The sequence below is a fragment of the Prionailurus viverrinus genome, chromosome B1 (assembly GCF_022837055.1).
Source record: "Prionailurus viverrinus isolate Anna chromosome B1, UM_Priviv_1.0, whole genome shotgun sequence".
Classification (NCBI taxonomy): Eukaryota; Metazoa; Chordata; class Mammalia; order Carnivora; family Felidae; genus Prionailurus; species Prionailurus viverrinus.
Window position 1 is genome coordinate 99,530,025 of NC_062564.1, and position 24,188 is coordinate 99,554,212.

General features: G+C 34.7%; 1 protein-coding gene across 1 annotated transcript in view; it reads right to left on the bottom strand.

Annotated features, from left to right (window-relative positions):
* Positions 1–24,188, bottom strand: part of FAT4 (FAT atypical cadherin 4) — a 175,486-nt gene that overhangs the window by 52,752 nt on the left and 98,546 nt on the right. Inside the window, exons 5-7 of the mRNA XM_047856786.1 lie at positions 21,915–22,837; positions 20,666–20,840; positions 1,387–1,567 (exon numbers count right to left, since the gene is read on the bottom strand). Of these exons, the coding sequence (XP_047712742.1) occupies positions 1,387–1,567; positions 20,666–20,840; positions 21,915–22,837 (1,279 nt within the window). The remainder of the gene's footprint in view (positions 1–1,386; positions 1,568–20,665; positions 20,841–21,914; positions 22,838–24,188) is intronic.

The window sequence follows — 24,188 nt, forward strand, 5'->3', positions numbered from 1 at the left end:
TTGTCACTCTCTTGTTATATAAGCCTATTTTATTTTCAAGGCTGCATTCACCATATTAAGTAATCTTCTTTATTTCATATTAAATTGCCTATCTACCTCACAAAGCATGCCGGCTCGAAGAAAGTGGAAACTTTGTCTTGTTACCCATACTAAAAACTCAATGCATGTTTATTAAATGAAAATAGCTTGAGGTCTTCTATATACCTCAGTCACCTCTGCCAGCAGGAAGAGACTACTTAATAGCAGTTTCCCAAAGTGATTTTATAAATAGGAAATTAGTAACAAACAAAATAAATCACTAACCAAATCATCACAGGATCAACATTCACAGGCCACCTTTTACTGATAACTACAGAACACTCAGATTCTCTTTTCTGACCCATTACACAGCCATCTGACCTACTCTAATTTACCTAACATAAGCCTACAGAGATTAGGGATGTTGTGTGGGTAAGAAATATTTATGTCTTTGAGAGTCTTCTCTGGAAAACTTAGAAATCTTCATTTCTTACTGTTGATAATAGGAAGAAGTGAAGAAGGTGACACACAACTCGATCCACCAAATGTCACAACACAACCATTTTCACATCGTCTCTGAAAAAGGTACCATATTGTTTTCTCCATTTTAAATGGGTTTCAGTAGATTAACAGAAAGTTTTTAAACTTTGAAAACACAAATATTCTTATTGAGGCTAGTGGCTGGGTTAAAAATGGCCAAAATTCTTTGATATTCCTCTTCAAGTGGTGAGGTGCATTTCTCCTCCCAGTGAATATAGGCAGGTCATGGCTGCTTTGACAAAGTATTATGGAAGTGATGCTACACCACTTCTAGGACTTTTCCTTAAGAGCACTGGCAGATTTCACCTGAGGTTCTTGGACCCCAGAGCTACCATGTAGCCCATTTCAGCTACCTGCCAAAGAACCATATTGTGAAGCCCTGAGACCACAAGATCAGAGACAGGGGGCTAGCAGAGCCCAACCTTCCAATCATCCTTGCCGAAGTACCAGACGTTGAGTGAAGACATCTTGAACCTTCAAGACTGCCCAGTTACCAGGTAAATACCATTAAGTGATACCAGTCAATCACATGAAGCAGAAGAATCTCCCTGTGAACCCAGCCCTGTAAATGAACTACATGGACTACAAATTCATGAGATAGATAAAAATATAAATAAAACTAAGTAATTAAAATTTTAGAATGACAAGTAAAATCATTGTTTAAATCCTCATTTTAGCCATAGTTAGTTATTCAACAGTACATAGACATAATAAGGCTATGGGTTAATGTTACAGAATTTCTAGCAAAATTAAGCATTATATTCAGTTAGTCCAAAGACTAATGTTTAATGAAAAAATAATCAAAGTTTACAAAGGAAAATGACTGACCTGATAACTGCATTTGTTGAGGCATCAGCATCTGAGGCATTTACCAATAAAACATCTGTTCCAGTGGGTGCATCTTCAGGAATTGTTGTGAAATACATTTTACTGGCAAAAGTAGGGACATTGTCATTGACGTCATCTACGATGACATTGATTGTTCCAGTTCCAGTCAGGGCAGGGGATCCTAGAAGGAGAAGAAAATCAAGTTTTTAATGTTTATAAATAACAAAGATAACAGCAAATTTAACATTAATTAGTTACAGATAACACTACCGGAGACAATTTAGAAAACATCTCAAAGTGAAATTTCTAAATGCTACAAGTGATTGAGTGTTTTTTTTATTTTGTTACAAGACGAGTATTTTCATTTATAAACTGGTATTTCAAATCTTTTCTGATGATATTGAACAAAAAGAGTATGTCAACCTCTTATTCTATTTGAAAGGTGCTGATTCGGCAGTGAAAAACACAACAAAATCATTTAAACACCACAAAAGAGGCACTGCTGGTTTCTCTGAAATTGCATTAAAATAGCTCACTCCAAATTTGGAGAATACCCATGGGCATTGAATATCTGGCCAACTGACAAAGCATGAAAACTAAATTCCTAGCTGTGACTATCAATGTTAATATCAAAAATTTGGGTTTCTGGGTCTTTAAATTCCCTATTCTCAACTAATATTTGTTTGTAAAGGAAAAAAAAATAAAGCTTCAAGTTATATCTCAAAACCACGATCTTCCACTTGGTGGAAATAACATTATGTGGATGAGCTGACTTGGAATTATTTTTGTTACATTTATTTAATATTTAATATAAATGTGAAACAATTATTTTTTTTTTATTTCCTGTTCCAGCTCTGTTATCAGCATATAATGAAAAGCCAACATTGAAGAAAACCTTGGCATACACTGTCCGTACTACACGGAGTACTCTTTAACAGAGTACTCTTTAACAGACTCTTTAACAGTACTCTTTAACAGTCTCTTTAACAGACTCTTTGTGGTGAAGGTCAGAAGCCATATTTGGTTACATTCTGTGGGTTGTCCCAAAACTAAAAGTCAAATCAACTGTCTTTAGATGCATGTTCAAAATCAGTTTTCAAACTTTAATCTGTCTAAATAGAAACAATAGAGATTTGTTTAACTGTATTTATCTAAAATAAAATAAAGCCCTGAATACTCTCTTTTTCTGTTTAAGATATTAAAACTTTCCATAAAATTATTCACCCTTATATGAAATTTAAATTCTACTTATTTCTAGCACTCAACGCTTCTTAATAAAAGCCATCCATTCACTCATTCATTTCTCTAAAATGTCTACGGTGTTCCCTTTTACTCCTTACAGAATGGCGTTGAGATTCACAACCTTCCAGTATTTTTTTTTCTAGTAATCCTGTGATTTGCTGATATTTCCTTTACTACTATTTAAACCTGTTCTATGTTCTTAGATTGTAACTACTGATGGCCTATAACCAATGAGCTTTTATGCTCAAATATATAGGAACCAAAATCAGACTAGAACAAACAGACTAGAAAATTATGGAATGCAATGGATTTAGTGATGTTATATCTGTGCTCTATTCAAGGAAGCTTGAATTCTACATGAGATGAAAATGCGTATGACCAGTTGAGCTAGGCCCTGTGATGAAACATGACTGCTCCCATAAATCTATGCCATTAAATTTAGGCTACATGGTGATAATTATTGCCAAATATATCTTTTTCAGTAAAGTATTTTATATTAAACATTCCATTTCCATTAACATATTTTTAAATTCATGACTCCCAAAGTCTTACCTTTTATTCTTTTTAATTTTTATTTATTTTTGACAGAGAGACAGAGCATGAGTCAGGGAGGGGCAGAGAGGGAGACACAGAATCCAAAGCAGGCTCCAGGCTCTGAGCTGTCAGCAAAGTCTGACGCAGGGCTCAAACCCACAAATCGCAAGTTCATGACCTGAGCTGAAGTTGGACACTTAACTGACTGAGCCACCCAGGCACCCCAGAGTCTTACCTTTTAGATGTTTGATTTTGTATTAAAGGAAACAAAAATTAGTCTTTACTATTGCTTACAAGTATAATTAACTATAAACTTACTAAAAGAGTATAATTGCCTTTTCACTAGTCACTTGATGCTAATAATGGTAAAATAATGTCACAAATATTTCATACACAAAATAGATTTGGAAGTATTATAAACACTGGAGAAGCACATCAAAATAAGACTTTAAAGATCTCACTCAACATATTAATAATGATCATATCCTTAGGTAGGCAAGTACTGGTTTAAGAAGTTTACATAGACTACATTGTGTAATCCTCATCAGTTAGTACCCCTGCTATCCCCAATATATGTTTAAAAAAGCTGATAATTGGATTAAATGATTTTTCAAGGCCATAGACATAGTGAGAGAGCTGGAATTTAATCCATGGGACTTGGATGTGAAGCTGTTTGCCACTGGCAAAAAGCTGAAAGGTGTTGCTAGCGACTGAACGGGTACCACTCAGTGAGATGTGCTGGGACTCTGAACAAGCTGGGCCCAGAGAACAACATAAGACACAAGTTGGAGAAAATCCCCAAGTCCATAGGTGATAGACCCTAGTTATTTGCCAGTTGAAGTTTGTGGGGCATTTGGAGACAGCACTCCTGTCAGAGACTTTCAATTTCTCATAAGGGTCATGTTAAAGCTAACTAAATACCTTCAGGGTATCATTGATGATCAATGTTTGGACTAAATCTCTTATATATGTTTAATTATGTACAATTTGGTGAAATGGAAGTTAATTATCTGCATCATGTTGGTATCTCTTCCACTAGTTACATTTAAAAAAAAAAGGTAAGTAAAGGATAACTGTGTTTTCATGTGGGCAAAAGAGGATGCCATGGGAAGGACAGTGTGCACACTAGGATGTATTGAGAGAGGGAATAACTAAATCAAGTCCCTAGAAGCAAAGGATAGGAGGATATGGAGGGCTCTTTTATATAGTTTACTGACATTGAACTCTACTCACTAAATCTCAGTTTCCTTTTCTGTAAAATGGGAATAATAAGCATAGAACATACCCCAAAGAGGTACTGAGGGAAATGTAACATGCTAAGGATAGTGACTGGTATATAGTTAAAATGTATTCCTTGTTCTTGTACTTGCTTTAGACACAAGAAAAATGAAAACTTTACATTTGGAAGGTCCATTTTCTTAATATTAAAGATTTCGATTTTATAGTTCTCAGGATTTTTATTCTCCAGTGAAACTTTTGACTCAGCTCTATGATAATATTATTCAGGAAAATATTTTGAGTCATCCTTTCTTCTTAATGATTCCCTTGTAGTGTAACAAAATGAGACACTTAGCTCTCAAACCTTTCATAACTTTGTGAAGGACATGTTGATTGGAAATTTAAAGATAAAAAATTTGGTACTTTACAGTGAGAGTTTAAAGAAGACCTAAATATTTCTGGTATGCCCATTGCTCTCTAATCAACAATACTTAAACTTGTTAAGAAGTATCCCAGTAACTGCCAAGCAAAGGTTTTATCCTTGGTATTCTAAAGTGTCTGATGACACATATATGGAAAACCACATAAAATGATGACTAACTCATTTGGTCAGGAACATGTGATTTCTTTCTTTGTCTCTAAACTACATAAATATGGTTGCTGATGTGTTTTCTGAATTAGTAAGCAAAAAGAGAAAAACATTGTTTACACAGGAAAATATTCAGCAAGTTCAATCTCAGTGTCTTCATACCAGAGAATACCTAATTTTCCAAAAGATTTTAAAAGCACACCAGTGACAACAAGATGGTCCCAGCTTGAGAAGTAGCCCCATAGGTGATCCCATATCCACATGGGAGCTCTTCTCAAGCAAAGGGTCCCCTTTGCTTCTCTTAGTAGCTGCCACAGCCCAGTTTATAAGCACTTAGGGTTCTTTTCCTATTTTCTTCAAGAATTGTCAGAATGAACCACAATTCTCCAGTGGCCTCCCCTTCTTGTTGCCCCAAAGGATGTGCATGCAGGTCTTATCTACTTTTTTCAATTTTATAAGGAAACCTTACAAACACATTGTTCTAAATTTCTAAGTCTTTTACTGAGATTTAATTAACCCTAAATTTGAATTCTGCTTCCAATATGTTTTAACTTTTATTCTTGGGAATGGGACCTAACCGCCAAACAACCAGATCCCATCTCATCCTTGTCCACCAATAGCGTGAGCTCTGGAAGTCACTGCCTCTGAACTTTAGTCAGGAAAGTGAAATCAAAGGAGAAAAATGGAATGCCCCTGATTTCACATAAATCTTATTTCTACATCACTGGTCTCAGATGAAAGACACAAGTTCCCTAGTTGATGGCCCACATAAATTTTAGCACTTCCTCTCATCTGCTAATTGAATGATGAAGCCATGTTTTCATCGTTGCTTTTCTGTGTTTGGTTGTCTTTAAACTCTCTCCCTCTTAACTATGTGAGGAAGTGGTCTAGGATCTTTATGTTCCTGTTTCCCAACAGTTTTTGTTATGTCCCTTGTGAAGTGCAGCACAATGCCTACTGTTACTTTATATTTAGTCCACACCTCTCTGTTGGCTCTAGGCTGACACATGCGACTATCTGTTGTCTCTGCTTGCAAGTTACCAAAAAGCCTCAATATTAGTATGCGAAAAACTGAAATATTAATTATTCTGTGTAAATGTAGCCCATATTTTTATCTATAAATTGAAATATAAATGTATATATACATATATATTTGTATATATATATTGTTGAACACTTACTTGAGATCATGTATATATATATATATTTATATACGTATTACTCATTTAATATACAGATTCCATAAAATAGGTATTATTTTTTTTTGATAAAGAATTTGAGACTCAAAGAATTTAAGCAATTTATTTATATTCAGCCATAGTGGAAAGAGAGAGCCAATTTTGAACTCAATGCCATTCTTACTATAGATGTTTTACTCTGTATTATTACTATCAATGTACTCTGTCATATCCTCTGTTAAGTTATAAGCTAATAGAGAGCAGGAGTAATTTTATTTAATTCATCTTTATGTCAACCCATAATGCATACCATTAGACTTTGTTCTCATTCTGCAGTCTTTTCCTCTGATTCTTTATTATTTTTTTTTTAATTTTTTTTCAACGTTTTTTTTTTATTTATTTTTGGGACAGAGAGAGACAGAGCATGAACGGGGGAGGGGCAGAGAGAGAGGGAGACACAGAATCGGAAACAGGTTCCAGGCTCCGAGCCATCAGCCCAGAGCCTGATGCGGGGCTCGAACTCACGGACGGCGAGATCATGACCTGGCTGAAGTCGGACGCTTAACCGACTGCACCACCCAGGCGCCCCTCCTCTGATTCTGTATATGGAAATCTGGTCTAGTGACTGGCTGAAAGTTCAAAGAACAGAATACTTCTAGAAATATACATCTGGGAATACAGGCCTTAGCCTAAGGCTGGGGTCAGAGAAGAAAACTGCAGACAAAGGTCAACGTTTTGGAGGTAGTCTACTACTTAAAAAACAGAGGGTCCCAATTAATACTGAATCCCAGGAGAAGAATCAGAATACTAGGGACCAATGTTTAGTTTGAATAGGTCTGCTAATGATGAATTATATAGGCAGTGGCATAATAAAGCAAGATTGTTCAATTTCATCTTGGATTGATTTATGAAAAACAGACACAATCAGAAAGAAGAGGCAGGATGTAGTGACACAGACTCCTGACAGATGACAGTGAGCCAATGAAAAGGGTTGAAGGTACAAATAAAATAAAAGGTCAAGGTCTCAGAAATTTATAATTATAGAGGCCAGGAGGTGCGGTGGACATTTGAAATATACTTATAAGTTGGAAGATAAGAAGAACTTCAAATTTCATTTTGTATAATTTTATGTATTGTATACATTCATCTTTATACATGTATATATATACATATATATATAAGTGTAAAAATAAACATGAGTAAATTGGTAAAAACCTTCTGAAATTTTTAGAGCAAATATCAAACAATGCATATGATTCTGAAAAGCATTTTTAAAAGGGTGTGAAAATAAATCACACACACAGAGACTGTTTACAACTTAATCTTCTGATAATCCATTATACTATGGTAGTTTCATGCTCTGTGTGGGTCATATTTTATATTTTTGAATTTGGAAAATGATTAAGTGGATATTGGCTTTTAACACTGGTGGTTTAATATGCTCAAATATATCAACATAAAGTTCAAGTTAATTTAAAATGAGATTTAAAAAGAAAAAAGTTTTAAGCAACTGCTCTATCAGAAAATACATTTTTAGTAAGTGTAATAAATGAGTCTAAATGAGTAATTAAAGTTCAAACTGCAGGCAGATTACATTTTTTATGTTAACCCTTATAAATTAAACATACTTTCATGAAACATAAAAAACTATTCTGCAGAAATAAAATTTTTGCTTAACTAAAATCTGTTGCTTTGCAACAAAGCCGATTTCATTCTTGACATCAAACATTTGGTGAATAGGTCCTCTGGATGTGTGTTTGTTGTAGTAAAGTATTAGCTTCTTTTTTTCCTTTCCCAAGAAGTAAACACATTTTTCTCACAGTAAGCCGTCTGCTGAAAATCTACTGAAATTTCAGCCGTTCTATATTAACATTAGACCTTGTGTGGTTAGATTTAAATTTGAATTCAGCAAATGTATAAAGCAAATAAGTATGGAACCTTTCGAATACGAACAGAAACTGTGTATTTTAAAAATAACATTTATAATGTAATTTATTATTGCTAATTAGTTTTACAAATATATTTATATAAATTAGGTATATATACTCTTAGATAACACTTGATTTTTAAATTATTGCTGTAGGAATCTTTACCAAAAACACCATATTTCCTTGATAAATTCTTTTACTAAATAGAAGTGATAAGTAAAAAAGGTAAACTATTTAATAATGTTATGAAAATGACACTGAAAAGTCACACAACTATATGAATGTACTTAATGCTACTGAATTGTGCACTTAAAATAATTAAAATGGTAATTATGTTATATATATATATATAGCCACAATTTAAAATTTTTATAAAGTAATATATAATGTTAACAAAATATTTTATCCCGCACAAAAAGCATGTCTTGAGGAATACTTTTTAGAGGGCTTTAAAAGAAAATCCTCAATACATGTTGAAACTCTGAAACATTAAAGGCTACCTCAAATGCTAAACACAACTTGCCTCCTGCCTACTTAGTTAAAATATCTAATTATATATTTATGAAATAATGATCAAAACACACTACAAAATGATTATGCTTTATCAGGATAAAATGAAAAGACTTTTTGAAAAGGTAAAAAAAAATTCTCACAGTGAGGTCAGTTTTTACGACATTTAATGTTTATTTTTTAAGTCATATAAATATTTTCCTTAATATTGCAAATAGTTTGTATCCATTTCAAAGTTGGGTCCTTTGTCCACTCGTATTTATAGCTTACATGAATAAATAAAATCTACACTGAAATTATTTTATTAAATTTTAATTCTATGCAACATAATGACAATTCTAGCTTTTACTTAACAATTTTAGAAGCTAAATCATTTGTTTTTGTATTTATATCTAGTGAATATACAAATGAAATTCTATGTAGGAAGAATTTTTCCTACTAAAGAGTACCTGGTTTTAAAAAAAAGTATTTAAATAAATAATTTATAATAATATAATGTCACTAACATACATGGTACAAAGTCTTACTAGAAATAAGAGGAAGTAAAACAATTGTTATCAACTTTGGAAATAAAATTCTCATCCTAGGACAAGTATTTTGTTAAAGTAAGCATATTTGGCCCAAGATGGACTCATTCATGTTAAGCGTCACATCAGCAAACCAGAACTTAATTAAGTGTCTGTGCTCAGTTCTCCAGAAACAAAGGTTAACCAACCAGTACTTGCCTCTTCAGCACAAATTACCTTAGCTCACTCCAAGTCTTCCTTATGCCTATAAGGAAAGTAACCTCACTTTAACCAATCAGCAAATGCCCTGTATAATGTCCTCGCTCTTCCTGTTGAAGTACTAACCAGGCCAGACCCTGCTTAGCTTCTGAGATAAGACAAGATCAGGTGTGTTCAGGGCTGTAGAGGGCTTATCTGGTCTACACAAATCTCTTGCCTTGTACAGCTCTGTGAAGGTTCTTTCTGTCTACTAGTTTGGATACTGTTTGATTCATGAATTGCTGAACAAAAGCTTATGAGATCAGTAACTTGTGGAAAAAATTTCTTTCAGCAACTCTGATGGAAATAACCAAGACTGCCTTAGACGCAAATATACAACAAGTTAAATACAATTAATTTTTTTGTAATTGAAGATAATCCTGGCTCTATCTGACTTACGGAACCACTGGTGCCTTGTGGAAAGCTTTCAAGCAATTTTCATTATTAAAAATGTTCATCATAACACACAAGGCAAGCTCTTCGTCAACATTTTCCCACAAATAATGCTGACAAAATGCCATCTTTCTGGAACATTTAAAAAACAACCATCTTCCAATGTAAAATGTCATATTCCACATTTCTGACCTCTCTTTTGATTATAGAGCCATTTGTAATGCAATGACTGTCTCAGCTTAAACAATATGACAGATAGCATTCATTCAAATGTCATCATATCTTCTCCAAGAAAATAAAGCATAGTTATCAGCCCTTTTAGCTTTTAGAATCAACTTTTGCAAAAGCATCATGTTTCCCCTCCATTAAAAAGTAATTTTCTATCCCTGCATAAGAATGAAGTTTAGGCCTTCTTTCAGTCATATGATAAATGTCCTTAATTAGAAATGCTAATAACTGAACTTTTCCCCTCAGACCTATTAGTTATGCTGACACATAGATGCTTCATAACTAAACTTTTTGGTCTAATCTATACACAGAATATCTCTATATCCCTTTGTATATTAGACCAAGAACAGATAAAGAATAATGTATTTAATTTGTGAACTGATTAATTTCCCACCTCCAAATTCAATGCCAACATACACACATAGCACAACCAATTCATTGTATGTGTACATATGTGTGTATCACACATATTGTATACTAGAAAAATATCTAATACTCGTTTTACACTTTCTAAACCCTTGGATATGCATTTCCTGATTTAAGAAGAATATCAATCCTTTGATTTCAAATTTATGAATATTCTTATTTTGCAAGCTGTTTTAATGGCTAAAAACCACTTGGTTTTTAAGGGTTTTTTTTAAAATGTAAAAATAACATTGAATCCAAAGAAAGGAAATTCTTATAAATGTGGTCTATGCAAAACATATCACAGTAGACAAGCTAATATGTGGAAGCAGTGAGTAATGGTTTAGAAATGTTTTCCCTGACAGGGTTACCAGTTTTAAATCCCATTTTCACTGAAAAACAGCTGCATGCTAAGCCAAGTTGCTTATCTTCTTGAATGTTTAGTTTTATTTTTTTTCTTTTAATTCATAAAATTGGAATAATAGTGTCTAATTTACAGTGCCATTATGAGATTAAATGAGATGATATAGTACAAATTCTGGCACATACGAGCCCTCAGAATTCACGGAATGGAAAGTTTATGACTTTTTCACGTTGTATCTACCCCAATGTCTTCTCTAAGAACTAAACTTTTATATATATCTCCCTGACATCTCCACTGGATATCTCATATCTAAAATATACCATATCCAAAAATTAGTTCTTGATAATTTATCTTAAAATTCTTCTATCCTCCTGTCTCCAAATTTCTAAGGCAAATATTCTAGGACTCCTGTTTGATTTATCTGTTTTCCTAACTTCCTACGTCTCCTATTCGATCATCGAGTCCCACTAGCTCTATCTTCAAAATGGATAAGATATTTAGCTCGTTACGTCCACACCGTCACCTTATGCCAAATACTATTATCTCCTTCAGGGATTGCTGTCATGGTCTTTTAACCACCATCTCTATTTCTGCTCTTGCTCTTTACAACCACTTCTCCATGAAACCAGATCTTTCCAAAATCTCTCGGCACTCTCTGTCCAAAACCCTAACAAGGCTTCACCTCTTTGAACAAAATTAAAATTCTTTACCCTGCCCTAAAACATTTATGTGATCTAGCTTCTGCTTCCTCCATCCTCCAAGACTGTCTTTTTTTCACCCTTGTCCAGCCATCCAGCACCTCTTGCAGTTCTCTGGGTGTGGTCAACTCCATCCTTGCCTCAGGGCTGTTTCATCTGCCAGCAACACTGTTTCCCTGGATTTCCACATTTCACTTTCTTGACTATACTATCCTCCAGTTCCTCACTCTGTGCCACTTAACCTGCTTTATTTAACTTCATAACAACACAATATCAAGATGCTTGTTACACATTAATATAGCCTATAGAAGCAGAAGAATCTCATTGACTGTAATCAGAATTTACGTATAAGGTCTATTAAATTAGCTTCATGGGGGTGCTTGGGTGGCTCAGTCAGCTAAGCATCCAACCTTGGCTCAGGTCATGATCTTGTGGCTTGTGAGTTTGGCCTTGTGCCGGGCTCTGTGCTGACAGTTCAGAACCTGGAGCCTGCTTCACATTCTGTGTCTCCCTCTCTCTCTGCCCCTTCCCCATTCATGCGCTCTCTCTCTCTCTCTCTCTCACACACACACACACACACACACACACACAAACACAAATAAATACCTTAAAAAATTAGCTTCATGGTTTGATTTTAATAAATGCAAAATGACAGCTGGCAGGGATCATTGATAATATTCTCATCTTCTACCTGGAAATTCTAATGAATTTTTTTGTATCTTCTCCTACCTAGCAATTTAGCTCGAACAATGGCTAAATTTAAGCCTATTTTCAAAAGATCAATATTGAAATTACTGATTCTAATTAATTTGGCTTCACTTAAAAATATTTTGAACTTGATTCAATGTATTTGGAAAAATAAAAATAACAGTTAAATGTCTTATTCATTAGAGTACAATGAACAACATATAAGAAGAAAAGCTTTATTAAAATTGCATTTTTGGAAATCTGTGTTATTCAGAGAGTCAGCAGATCCTAATTCATAAATACAGTATACATGAGCAAGAACTCAGTTGACAGGCAGAAATCCTTGATATTGTTCTTGACTCTGTCAGTCTCATTCTTCAAGCTCTGGCAAACTGCCTAATTATTCCAGGCCTCACTTTTCTTATCTCAAATATAAAGAAAATGGTCTGGTTCATCTCCAAGAAGTCCTCTGGCTATAAAATTATTACTTTACGTCAAATTTTTCTAATTTGAAAGTGTTTCATATATAGTTCTCTTTCAAAATCCTTCCATATTACACACTGAAATACAACAAACATCCCTCTATTGTCATATCACCTTGTTTTAATGTTTTTTCACACACTAATTCAGTTCCCTGAAAGAGTAGTGGCAGACAGTAATGGCTCACAGATTCTAAAATTTCTGGTGAGGGCAGAAAATAATCTTGCATTAAAAGAATGTATGTATATACATATATATATCAAACCTGAAAAAATTACTTGTATAAATGTATATCTATTGGAACGGTTTATCTAAACACCAAAATTCCCATGACAAAAGTCAAAACAAGTGAAAGTTTTCATATTACGTTTATATGAAGAGTCATAGGCCCTTATTATTAAGCCATGTGAAGCTAAATACCATACATGTGACATATTTCTATAGCTAAAAAGGTGCTGGGTACTTGAGTGATATGGAAGGCTCACGCTTTTTTTTGTTTTGTTTTGGGAAGCCCATGTATTAAAGAATTGCTAAATGGTAACACTTCAAATGCACATAATTTCTTCTTATGCAGATTTTGAATTAGGGAATTAAATTAAGAAAAGGTAGGGGGCACAGCACAGAGTAGAACAAGACCTACCTAGAAACATCTAATAGATAACAGAATTGAATGAGATCCAGAAGGTTCAAGGGAAAGTCATGAGAACATAGCTCAAACAGTATTTTAAGTATCTGAAACTGAATTAAAGCCATAAAATGCTTCACTGGGTCCTTACATATGACTGCAATTTATCACATCACACTAAACACTCCAGAGCCTTAAACACTTGTGCTGTTTTTTCAAAGCATAGGTCAATTTGAATGACCACAACCAATGTAGAAAAACTTCTGGAATTTCAGCCATGAGTTTACAAAGATTGGTGCTTTTCCTTTTGGTAGGACCTTTGAAAAATCTGCAAGTGATAAATATAAAACAATAAACTAAAAGTCTGGTAAATAAAATATGAAATAACAGTTGCATATTAAAATAACAAGATGGTGATGATTGATTATCATGACTTTTTACCCATTAAATCATTTTATCATTTAACAAATGTTTAGTAAGCACCTGTTATGTCACAGGTTCTGTTCTGGGTGTTTCTGGCAATTCATTTTTTTTAAGTTTATTCATTTATTTTGAGCAAGACAGAGACAGCACGAGTGGGGGAGGAGCAGAGAGAGAATCCCAAGCAGGCTTTGCGCTGTCGGCCCAGAGCCTGACATGGGGCTCAAACTCACAAAACTATGAGATCATGACCTGAGCCAAAACCAAGAGTCAGATGCTTAACCTACTGAGCCACACAGGTGCCCCTCTGGCAATTCATTTGGCACAAGACTTAGGAAGTTTACATTCTATTAGAAGGATATCTATTGATAGAGTTTGATTACTCCACACACTCATGTATGATATTAGATTTTCAGATAATAATTGGTTTTAAGACAAAATCACAACAAGGCAAAGTGATAGTAAAACTGGAGAGAGGGGATTACATTAGATTGGTGGTCAGATAAGTCCTTTCTGAGGGGCGCCTGGGTGGCTCAGTCAGTTAGGTGTCCGACTTTGGCTCATGTCAAAATCTCACGGTTTGTGAGTTCGAGCCCCACGTTGGGCTTTGTGCTGACAGTTCAGAGCCTGGAACCTGCTTCGGATTCCGTGTCTCCCTCTCTCTCTCTACCCCTCTCCTGCGTGCACTTTGTCTCTCTCTCTCTTTCTTTCTCTCAAAAATAAGTAAACATTAAAAAAAAAAAGAAAAAAAAGATAAGTCTTTTATGAGAAGTTGACATCTCACCTAGATATAATGGCAGAATAACTAAAACATGAATGTGTCTGGCCTTAAAAAAAAAGGAAAGAAAAAAGAAAAAGCCAGCTACAGGGTAGAACACTTCAGACAGAGTGAAGTACCTGAAAACGGGGGCAAATGCAGAAGAAGGCTGGCAATTTTTAAAGGCCAAATGATCTGACATTGTCAATTTGCAATAAAAGTGACAGCAACTACTCTCCAGAAGCAAGTCACCTGATTGATGACATTTACTGGTTTCTGTGTGTCAAATGTTTCCACACTGGCTGATGTCAACCCATCAACATGATGACACTGAATGCAGAGCTGGAGGTGACAGTGGCTGAGCCTGCCCAGTTCGGGAGGGCAGGTGCCTGATAAAGGTGGCAGTGGGTGGGGAAAGACCAAGTCAGAGAGGCGGACAGAGGTCAGGTCACTGAATGCTATGTGTCATGGTGAGAAGTTCAGGCTTTATTTTCAGAAACCACTGGAGGGTTTTTAAGCAAGCGATAGGGCATGATGATCTAATTTATAGTTTCAAAGTTCATGAGATGCTTGAAGAATGTACTTTGGGGAGAAGAGTTAGGCAGTTAGGGAGCTATTATATTAGTCCTGGCTTAGACCAAGGTGTTGGTAGTGGGAATTAAGAAAAGTGGAAAAATTCAGGATATTTTTCAATATCTTTTTAAGGAAGAAATCTACTTGCCAATGCAGTTGTTGAATGTGGGGATACAGAGAAAAGGGAACGAAGAAGGATAACAGCAATTGGGAAATTGTGGACAAAGAGAAATTTATGGAGGGTAGGGAGTCAAAAAATTTTATCTGGGCTTACTGAGCTTGAGATGTTCAGCAAACAAGCTGACTAATATTAAACCTAAAAGTAAATCATTCTCATATTTATTTCTGCCAGTAAGCTTTTCATGTAGAAATTGGTATATTCATTTTATCAATATGAACATGAGGGTAACTTAACCAAGGTTATGTGGCTAAGAAATGGCAGAGGTGAGATTTGAACTTCAGTTTAACTACAAAGCTATGTATTTACCTCAGGATATACTTCCATTTTGTAACTGAATTCTCTGAATTAATTTTCTAAGTTATTGCTTTGGGCTCCCTGATAATTCACTGCAACTTACTACATTAAACTCATATTATTTTATTTATTGCATATATAAGACAATGGTAAGGAAGACTCTTATAAGGAAGGCTACTTGGGAAGAGAATGCTAAATCTTGTGAAGGGCATTGACTGCCTTATAGCCAATGCCCCTCTTGAAAGCAGCCACATAGTGATGGGTTCTCTGTAGTACCTGCATTACTGTGCCAAGCTGAAGCTTTAGCCTCCTAGGAATTGGTACTTGGTACCAACTATTTCTATTTCTAGAAAAAATAACAGGAATACAGAATTAAGGGGAATATTTATATTTTTAATTATAAACAATATTATTCTGAGTTGAGTTATACTTTCAACCCATTACATTACCATTTAATAATTTAAGCCTATAGGAAAAAAAATGAGGTCGAATTATATTACTCTGTTCTGGTTTTGTTATTTAGCAATGTAACATTCAGCCCCACACACACGTGATAGTGCAGTTGTAGTTCATTTTAAGTAGTAGACAGGAGTAGAGAGTTTCCAGATGTGCTACTTTATACTCATGCAGTCAGTAAATAAAAATAAAATGAGAATGCAATGCTAATATTTTCTCTCCCAAAAATATTCAAAGATTTAAAGGTTTGCTGATAAAAACAAAAACAAAAACAGCTGATTCAAGTATTGCCATATTGCCAAAGTTAACCTATCTCTGGGCTGCCACAGGTAAGAATTTTTAAAAAGCAATGGGAAAGTAATTTGTGGGCTATAATAAAACTGTCAAACTTTTTTCTTGTTTAGAATGCTTTGATATTTCCTGATCCTTAGAACATGGCAAATTTGAGAATAACATGGCATCTGGGATCTAAAGCTGCCATATTTTTCTGAGTTTTCTCATGTCACCTACCAATTTGACTTTTAAATCAAAGAAGTGAATCTGTATTTTAAATCTTATGTCAGAAACTTCATGGTGGGAATACAAGATTAAACGGCAGATTCTTAAGCCTGATACCTCAAACTCATGTTCTCTCACAAAAATGGTTTATTTGTGATACCCAAAGTATGCAAATTAATGGCATATAAAATCATTGTCACATATGAGTTTTAATGACTTTAAAATAATTCAGTCCAACTTCCCACACAACTTCTGATTGTTTTCTACATGATCCATATTAAGTGATCTTCAGATACCTAACTAAGTACTTTTTGTCTAGGGGCCTCAGACACATGAGCTCATATCAGGGCAACTCAAAAAAACAAAAAACAAAAAACAAAAAAACACTCTCATCAAAATCTGTGCTTTCGGACAAAGTTTAAGAAATCCTCAGGGCGCCTGGGTAGCTCAGTTGGTTAGGTGTCCAACTTCAGCTCAGGTCATGATCTCAGTTCTGTGAGCTCAAGTACCACATCGGGCTCTGTGTTGATAGCTCGGAGCTTGGAGCCTGCCTTGGATTCTGTGTCTCCCTCTCTCTCTGCCCCTTGCCTGCTCACGCTCCGTCTCTCTCATTCTTAAAATTAAATAAACATAAAAAAAATTTTTTTAAAGAAATTCTCTAATTTCCAGGCTGCCAAAATGCTGAATCTCATTTACATCTCCCATCATGCTCTCTAACACCATATTTAAGGCACTAAATGACAAACTTCCAAATACCTTAATTTTACTGATAATCTGAATTTCCATAACTTATCAATACTCCTATCTCAATATTTGGCAGAATCAATACAGACATGGTCTTTCCATTTCTCATGTAGTGCCAATAATCCTTTCTAGAAATTAGAGTTATACTTCTATTATTTGTCCTGATATTAAGAATTTTAGATCCCCGATTTTCCTCTGACTCAAGGCTGATGGCATCAGTTTGACTCTCTGGAACCAGGGCTTGGTTCTTGCATAGTCTGCACATGTAGATCAATGTTTTATTGAATCTCCTCCTCGTGAAAGTTACTCCTAACAGGCTCATTCACCCATGTCTATTAGAAGAAAACACTTTTAGCTCTATCATTTCAAGGTTTTTGTTTTTTTGTTTTTTCATTTTTTGTCTTTGTTTTTGTTTTTTTTCCCCGAATGAAATGTCCCTTCCATATTGTCATTTTGTTGGAGAAATAGCACTACAAGTGATGGTTAACTTTGCTGGTCAGTCCACAAAATCCTCTTTAACTGTATTTTGGTTGAACTATAGTTTTAAAAATCTGTGGTCTTCTTGAATAGTGAAACATTTACTGTAAAATACATTCTTTGGAAGTTGAAAAGAAATATCTGCTACAAACTAAAAATTTCTAAAGTAGTAAAGTATAAAAGGAAACTTAATGTGAACTACAATTTTTAAAAAATGTTTATGAAACCAATACATTTATACATCTTTTAATAATAATACTTATGTAGTAAGGGACAGGGCAAATATTTCTAAGAATTTTACAGTATTTAAAGTGTATGAAGTACAATTCTTATTAAAATCATTATATACACTATGTTATAGGCATATTTAGCAATTTAACATAGGTTGTATCAATTAAACCTTATAATAAACTACTTTCTAGTTATTATTATCCCAATTGTACTGAAGAAGATACTGAAATTGAGAGAGATAGTACACCTTGCCTGAATCACAAAGAAAATTATGACAGAACCAGAATTCAAACCAGATTCAAAATGAAAGTTTTTATCATTTTATTATACAGATTAATACTAAGTTTTGGTTTGCAAATAAAATAATTTTGGCAATCAATATTATTCTTTTCAAATTTGACTTTGCTTACACACTAAAAATTCAGTATACTCTGAACTTGCAAGTAAGCTATGCTAAGGTCTGAATCATACTCTGCCACATAGCTGTGTGATCCTGAGCAAATTATTTAACCACACTGAGTTTGGGTTTACTGTAAGTAAAATCAAAATAACATGCAAGGTTTTGAGATGATAAAGAAAAGTGATGTATAAAAATGGGTTAATGTCTGTAAAACCTGTTATACTGCATGACACAGATGGATATAGATATAGATATAGATATAGATATAGATATAGATATGGATATATATATATATATATATATAAATTTCCTTCCTCTTCACAATATCCCCCAACCCTTGACTACATAGACATACAAAAATAATTTAAATTCCCAGAATCCCCTGGTTGAAAACAAGCACTCTTGTCTACATGGTTACATTCTTTCTCTACCATGATTTTTGACTTAGAATATTCCAAAGTACAAATCCTCTGATGGAGAACTTGTGGGCTGTGCCTGCTCATCCCAGATCACCCTGCGCTGCAACCTAACTCTTGCAATCACATCCTGCTTCCCACCCAGGGATGACTTCTCTGTGACACACATTCTGTGCACAGGTTTTATAGTGACTGATGCCTTAGCCAGCTAGATTTCTGGTCCTGGTTTCTCCTTCCCCACTTCACTTTTACAAAGGCTATGTTTTCACGCATGCATAGAACTGACCACACATTTCCAGTACTAACTGGAGAAGGAAGCTAAGACTGGGGTGTTTTAGTAATAAAACCTTGGTTGTAAATATCTGACTACCAGTGTCTACTCAATTTTTTTCTCTCTTCTATCCAAGTGACTATTGAAATACTGGATTGATATGAGCAATGTAGTAGTGACTGTATTTCTTACATAAGAATGCTTACCCTTTGTGCCTACTGATCATGAAGCACATTACTGACTATGCACATAATAAAACATGTTTCAGGTAAACTTGGTTTAAACTTTACATGGTTACCACACCATATTCTGTTCATTATTCCTCAGGATTTTATAGTTTGCAAAAATATAACATGGTCATTCACACATATTTTCAAAAAGGCAGAGACTGTGGTTTTCTCTGTAGGCAATAGTCTCAGATAATGACAATCCCAAGAGTAAATGCAAATAATATATAAGAGCCACCTGAATTAATAATCATTGGCACTATCATCTGAATACCGAATATAAATCGATCATGACCTGTAATCTCAAAATCCCCTGCTCTTTTATGAGAAGTGGTGACCGGAAACAATATATTGTATACTCCAAAATTGGTCATATATAACAAAAACTTAATGCCATGTTCATCAAAAACCTTTCAACAACAGTAAAACGAGGACTGTTGTAAACTCAAAATTGTTCTTCTGTATCAGTATCCACAAATCTACATGAATATATACTGTATTCATGAATACAAAATTATATACGTAGATATAGATATAATTTTAGTCCTTTGAGGTTCCAACAAATCTTTTTGGCTTCAAGCGATTTCAACAAAATTTTAGAAACTATGTCAACATTATCAAATTCTTTAATCCTTAAACAATAAGTTGTGTGGCTATTTGTATAAATGAATGTCACATAAGGCAATGTTTCATGATTCATTAATGCCTCTGGAATTCAACGATCAATTCATTCATTCAATCATTTATTCAACAAATATTTAAGCAATACATACTTTCTTCAAGGCATAACATTCCTTTGACAAATTTTTAATTATTTCAATTTTGAATTAGAAGTCTCAGTATTTAGAGAGTCAATATATGCAAAACAAAATGGTGGTAAATAGTAATATTATTTTTTAATAGATTGTATTTTGTACCACCTGCTATACAACTTTACACAATTACTGCTTACAGACATTAAATCCTAGCGTATACTGTTTTTCATTATTTCTATGGTAGTCCACTATGCTGCTAACTCAGTGAGGATGCCACGTTCTCACTGATACTCCTTTTGGAGCTCTGTGGGGCTTCATCAAATGCCTATTATGGCTACTTACAAAACCTAGACGACTAATGAAGAACTCTGGACCCACTTTATTACCCACTATGACCAGTTAGAACCATTGAATGTTTTAAAGCTGAAAGTGCTTGAAATGCCTCATGGCTTAATTGGTAGAGTATCAAATTACCCTCAAAAGTGATGGCTAAGTGGGCAGGGAAACATTTGGTCTTACAGGAATAGAGCCCTGTTTGTATTGTACTCAAGCCTTTATCACTTAGATATTTATACACAAATTTCACAAAGTGATATATCTGCTATAAATTATATAGATACAATTGGAGTGCCAAGAATTCATAAATTCTGCAATAAATGTTTAATTTCATGGTAGACGAATATACTTTTATTTATTTATATTGTGAAGAAATTCTTCATAACCAGACAAGGCGTACCTGAATCTGTAGCTGTGATCATCAAGACAAAGTGTTCCTTTGTCTCGCGGTCCAAACTCTGTGTTACTCGAAGTTCTCCGCTAGCCGAGAGAGTAAAAGCATTGTCTTCATTACCACCAAATAGAACATATGAGAGTTTGCTATTAGGACCTTGATCATCATCTCTTGCCACCACCTGTAGGAGAGAATAATACATGCCAGGAATGTGAATAAATCTAACACAACGTCCACCACAAAATAAAATGTATCATTAAAAATAATGAGGTAGAGGCATCTGGGTAGTCAGTTAATCGTCTGACTCTTGATTTTGGCTCAGGTCATGATCTCACAGTAGTGGGATTGGGCCCTTCATCAGGCTCCCCGCTGACAGCTTGGAGCCTGCTTGGGATTCTCCCATTTCCTCTGTCTCTGCCCCTCCCCTGCTCACACACTTTGTCTCTCAAAATAAATAAATAAATTTAAATAAAATGAGATAAAGTCATATGTACCAATATTAAAAGGTTCCTGAGACACATCTTTAAGTTTCGAGTAAAAAGTAAAAATGGTACAGAGTAGTATGTATTATTTGTGTAAAACTATATATAAAATCAACTTATAGTATCTTTGGAAAGCTTCACAAAAATTTTTAACAAAAGTTCCATCTAGGTAAGGAGGCGAGCGAGTAGAATTTTTGTAACCAAGTTTTCAAACATTTACATCATTTTATTTTCTCACTATGTTTAGATATTACTGTTATAGTGAAACAAGTCAAAATACACAAATACATAAAAGTGTGCAACATGAGTATCCACAAAAGAACATAATTGTAATGCGATATTTTAATCTATGAGGAGGAAATCAGTAAGTTCTTGGGTATAGTTTTCATAAATCTTTCCTTTTCGAGATTTCCTGTATCTGCAGGTAAGCATTTATGGAGACAATGAGGAAGAGAGTGGGTGAAGCATGAACACTGTAGGAGAGGGTTGACATTTATTTATTTTTGAAAAAGTTTTCATGTTTATTTATTTTTGAGAGAGAGACAGGGCACAAGCAGGGGAGGAGCAGACAGAGAGGGAGACACAGAACCCAAAACAGCTGTGCTGTACCGTACAGAGCCCTACGTGGGGCTCAAACCCATGAACCACGAGATCACAACCTGAGCTCAAGCCAGACACTCACCTGACTGAGCCACCCAGGTGCCCCGAGTGTTGACTTTTAAATTAGATGTCTTATGGTGAACATAGCATTTATTTTATTTAAATACACTGACCTGAAGAATTGTTCTGGGCAGTGTCCCTAAATTCTCAGGGACATTCACAGAATATGGAGATAGCTCAAACATGGGAACAAAATCATTAATATCCAGTAGAACAATGCTGACAGTGCAGGTGTCAGTTCTGGGGTTACTTCCCCGATCTGTTGCCTGAACAGTTAGTGAGTAAGTAGGAGTTTTTTCTCTATCCAAAGGCTTAGCCACAGTGATGGCACCTGTGACAGAGTCGATGCGAAATTCCTGATTGGCATTACCATCAACAATGCCATAGCGAACCTGTCCATTTGTACCTTCATCTCCATCTGCTGCGTATACTTGTATTATATCTGTTCCAGTAAGTGTGTTCTCATTAATCTCCACTTTATACAAGGCCTGCACAAAAACAGGGTTGTTGTCATTGATATCAAGCACCATGACTACAACTTCTGTAGATGAAGAGAGAGCTGGTTGACCTTTGTCTGTAGCCACCACTGTTAGAGTGTAATTAGAAACCTCTTCTCTATCCAGTTCTCCAGTGAGCCTCACTTCACCATCAATGGTCCCAATACTGAACTTGTTTCCCAAAGGGTTCAGCAGGGTGTATTCAATATAGCTGTTTGGGCCACTGTCTGGGTCAGTTGCTTGAGCTTTGAAAACAATAGTATCAATAGGTGTGTTTTCTGGAATGTATGTCAATTTAGGGGAAAGAAATGTTGGTGGGTTATCATTTACATCCAACAAAATAATGGAGACATGGGCAGTGCTTGTGAATCTGGAGGCTGGAAGTTGTGGCAGGTCATGTGCTTGAACAACCAGGTTGTAGAAGGACTGACTTTCCCGATCCAAACTTTTAAGGACTTTCAGTACACCATTCTTGTCCACTGTAAACTGACCGAGGCTATCACCTGAAGCAATGCTATAAGCCAATTGGGAGTTGATGCCTGAAATGGAAGGGAAAACATTAAATTTTCTTGAATGTGTGCTGATTACAGACCAAGTTGTACCAAACATTCTGGCATAAAACTTTGCATATTTGATATATGATGCCCCAAACACAACTTTGGATGAATTAGCCACAGTTAGTTGTTTTGTAAGTAATGCATACACATAATTCCTTGTCTGTTAACTTTTGTTCTGAAAAAGATGTTTACAATCTGGTGAACAAATGATCTATATAATGCCTACAACTTACTACGATGTTGAAATGTTAAATTACAAAATTAGAAAGGAGAAAAATATGCCAGAGAGCGAATATTTTTCTATATACTTTCTTATTTCTATCAAATGGTTCCTGAGGGTTCAACATTAACAGTGCCACAGTCTATACTATTAGCCAAACATTTAGAACTTCAGTAATTTATTGAGGTTGACACCAATTTTCAGAGAAGGGTAATAAAATTTTCTGATGTATGGCATTAGTCACGTTTTAAGCCTACTTTTACATTTCTTGTCAGAACCAATAAATACTTTTTAATTCTTATTAAGCATCTGGCTCATGCCCTTTGTGAAAATAATTCTCTCTCGGATTTTATTATGTACACTTAATGTGTTTTAAAAGTATTCTTTGAAGGAAATGTTAGCAGTAAAGTTACACATAAAAGGCTGCAAATATAAATGCTCACACTATATTATTGGGCTATATTTAGATACTATTTTATATATTTTTCTTACAACATGTGTCACTTCTTAATTATAAAAAATAATATATAATTTCCTATTTCAGAAAATGACTGCAGAGAATATTCTCACAAAAATGATGTGGGGAACGGATCGGCCAATTGTTTTCAGTAAATAATTTGAAAGTAAATAACAGAGAAGCAGTGAAAACAAAAAGAAATCAGATTTCTTGCCCCAGATTTATGTTTTCTTCACTTGCGCATAATGCTATGCACATTTTTATATCTCTTCCTAAAGATGTTGGGACACTGTAGGATATTCTAAGTATTGTTAAGAAACATTTCATGTATCTAGATAATTCATTCTCAACAAGGATTTTATACTCTCGGATTTTATGCTAGGGAAAATCTGTTGAGTTGTGTTAACTGCTGACAAATAGTTCCTATTTTTCTGAAGTTAATTTAAACTGTTTAGGCATCAGGGGTGCTTGGCTGGCTCAGTCACTAGAGCATGTGACTCTTAATCTCAGGGTTGGTTCAAGCCCCATGTTGGGTTTAGAGATTACTTAAAAAAAAAAAAACAAAAAACAAAAAACAAACAACAAACTATTCAGGTGTCAGAAATAATATCTAGTCTGTCCCAAGAGTCTTCTAAAGCAATTTGATCACTCTTTTC